This window comes from Arachis stenosperma, chromosome 6 (genome assembly GCF_014773155.1).
Source record: "Arachis stenosperma cultivar V10309 chromosome 6, arast.V10309.gnm1.PFL2, whole genome shotgun sequence".
Taxonomy (NCBI): Eukaryota; Viridiplantae; Streptophyta; class Magnoliopsida; order Fabales; family Fabaceae; genus Arachis; species Arachis stenosperma.
This window is the reverse complement of record NC_080382.1, coordinates 62,358,757-62,361,495: the sequence shown is the minus strand read 5'-3', so window position 1 is coordinate 62,361,495 and position 2,739 is coordinate 62,358,757. Positions and strand designations below refer to the sequence as shown.

Here is a 2,739-nt window from a genome sequence, read left to right as displayed (position 1 = left end):
CGCTCAAATGAAAGAAAAACATGCCAAAATTGGCTTGTTTTCAACCACCAAGGATCGAACACAACACCTTGAGGAAGCAAGGAACTAGGCGCTACTTTGGTGCCATGGAAACCAAGAAAAAAGGCAACAATTCCCTCCACCAAGTTTTGAACCAAGGACCCCTTGGAAGCCTCATTGCGCTGCCCACAAGGAGAGCAGAGCAACACTCCTTGGTGCATGGCACGCACACACGCATCATGGCATGGCCAGGGGTATTATAAGAAAAAACATTTTATTATTTAATGAAAATGAAATAGATAAATTAATAAATTATGTCTTACACATATATCTAATTATTAATAAAATTGGATTTCATTTTTTATTTTTTTAATATAATATATATTATTCTTTTTGAATAAAAATAAGTATAAAAATAAATATAGAAATATAAAAAGAAATATATAAATAAGATATTATATAGATATCTTTCTATTAAAGATATATAAATATACTAGATATCTTTCTTTAATTTTAACTAAAATATTTTCAAATTATATTACTCTAATATATATTAGAAAATATAGAACACGGAGCATGCTGATTATATCAAAAGTAAGTAAAGGGTAACATTTATTTTCCTATGGGTAAGGACACCATCGCCGACATAATAACCTCTATACGAAATGCTGACATGAATGGAAGAGGAACGGTTCTAATACCATGTACTAACATTACTGAAAACATTGCTAAAATGCTTTTACGAGAGGGTTTTATTGAAAACGTGAGAAAACATAGGGAAGGGGGAAATCTTTTTTTAGTTTTAACTCTACCATATAGAAGAAATAGAAAAGGATCATCTAAAACGCGTTTGAATTTAAAACGGATCAGTACTCCTGGTCTACGAATCTATTCTAATTATCAACAAATTCCAAGAATTTTAGGGGGGATGGGAATTGTCATTATTTCTACTTCGAGAGGTATAATGACAGATTGAGAGGCTCGATTAGAACGAATCGGCGGAGAAGTTTTATGTTATATATGGTAATCTTTCTGATATCCGAATTATAGAAAAAATTCTATCAATTTTTGTAAAAAAGTAAAGAGAGATAAAACAAAACACAAGTCTCTCATATCACTCCTCATACCTTAATGAATGCGTGAAATGGGTTTAACAGGAATTGTTATAAAGAAACGGATTCATGAGGGTTTAATTCAATATTGCTGAATCAATTTCCCCTGTGGGGTATGTTCGGGGTTGGTTCATTTATTTTCAATTTTAAATAATGAAAATATCAGTCTAGGCTATATTTCTGAAAAGGTTCAACATACTCTTTATATATATTTCTACCACAGAGAAATAAAAAATGCAAGTATAAGTTCTTTAATTAGACTTTTTTTTAACTTCAATATTATTGGTTTTGAGGGGTACGATTAGAATAGAAGTTAAAAATTGAAGGAAACCTTATTTTCTTCCATTAAAATGGATCCGAGATTAAGTTGAAGGAATGATAAATATGAAAATACGGGCCTCTGTTCGTAAAATTTGTGAAAAATGTAGATTGATCCGTAGACGAGGTAGAATTCTAGTAATTTGTTCCAATCCAAGACATAAACAAAGACAAGGATAAGGATAGTATTTCCACAAAAGCCACAAGAGAGGGCTTTGAATTATAAAGGACTGGGTGCGCAAATAAAAAAAAAATAAAAAAAGATATAGATATTGAAATTCAAACTTTTTTTTACATGAAAACTTAGAAATTATATAATATTCTCTATTATATATGATATGATTTTATAGTAATATTGATTATATATTAATATTTTTGAATATGTGAAAATTTCAAATTATTGAATGAATATAGAAATTCTATTTCGAATATTTCGAAATTTTCTTATATATATATATATATCAATGATTATATATATAGATTAGAACTATTCTAATAGAATACAATATAAAAAAGAGATATTAGATAGAGAGATTTTGGGGATCTAAAATTGGAAATTCTATTTTTGTTAGTTGTATATTAACACAAATAGAATGCCAATTTTGAGAATATTAATTCTAGTTTCTAATTAAAAAAAAGAAATATAGTAAAACATCTATTTTTTTGACATGAAATGAATATATCCATACATCTCAGACTTCCTTTTAGGTTATGAGATAATAATTATGAAATAATAAAAAGATAATAAGATATGGCAAAACCTATACCCAAAATTGGTTCGCGTAAAAATGGACGTATTGGTTCACGTAAACATGCTCGTAAAATACCAAAGGGCGTTATTCATGTTCAAGCTAGTTTCAACAATACCATTGTCACTGTTACCGATGTACGGGGTCGGGTAATTTCGTGGTCCTCCGCAGGTACTTGTGGATTCAAAGGTACGCGAAGGGGAACACCATTTGCCGCCCAAACCGCAGCAGGAAATGTTATTCGAACAGTAGCGAATCAAGGCATGCAACGAGCAGAAGTCATGATAAAGGGTCCTGGTCTCGGAAGAGATGCGGCATTAATGTAACACCCTACCATACAGAGTCTTATGCTTAAGTCATAATTCAGAGATGGCAAGGTATTACGACCTCTAAAATAAAAATTTAGTACGTATAGTAGTATGAATGATTGATTATAACTAGGAGCCTTTATAGAAAAAGGGGTAAACAAAAACCGCAACTCAAAAGCGCAACACTCCGATCGATAACGTAACGAACAAGGATAATCCAACGCGAGATTATATATAAACAAAGGAGTGTCAAAA

The 2,739-nt window shown here is 30.8% G+C and overlaps 1 protein-coding gene across 1 annotated transcript; it reads left to right on the top strand.

Annotated features, from left to right (window-relative positions):
* The first annotated feature begins 2,178 nt into the window (after nucleotides 1-2,178).
* Nucleotides 2,179-2,502, top strand: LOC130934102 (30S ribosomal protein S11, chloroplastic-like). Its single transcript, XM_057863690.1, has one exon. It carries the CDS (start codon nucleotides 2,179-2,181, stop codon nucleotides 2,500-2,502), a length of 324 nt encoding a protein of 107 aa, XP_057719673.1.
* Nucleotides 2,503-2,739: the final 237 nt, after the last annotated feature.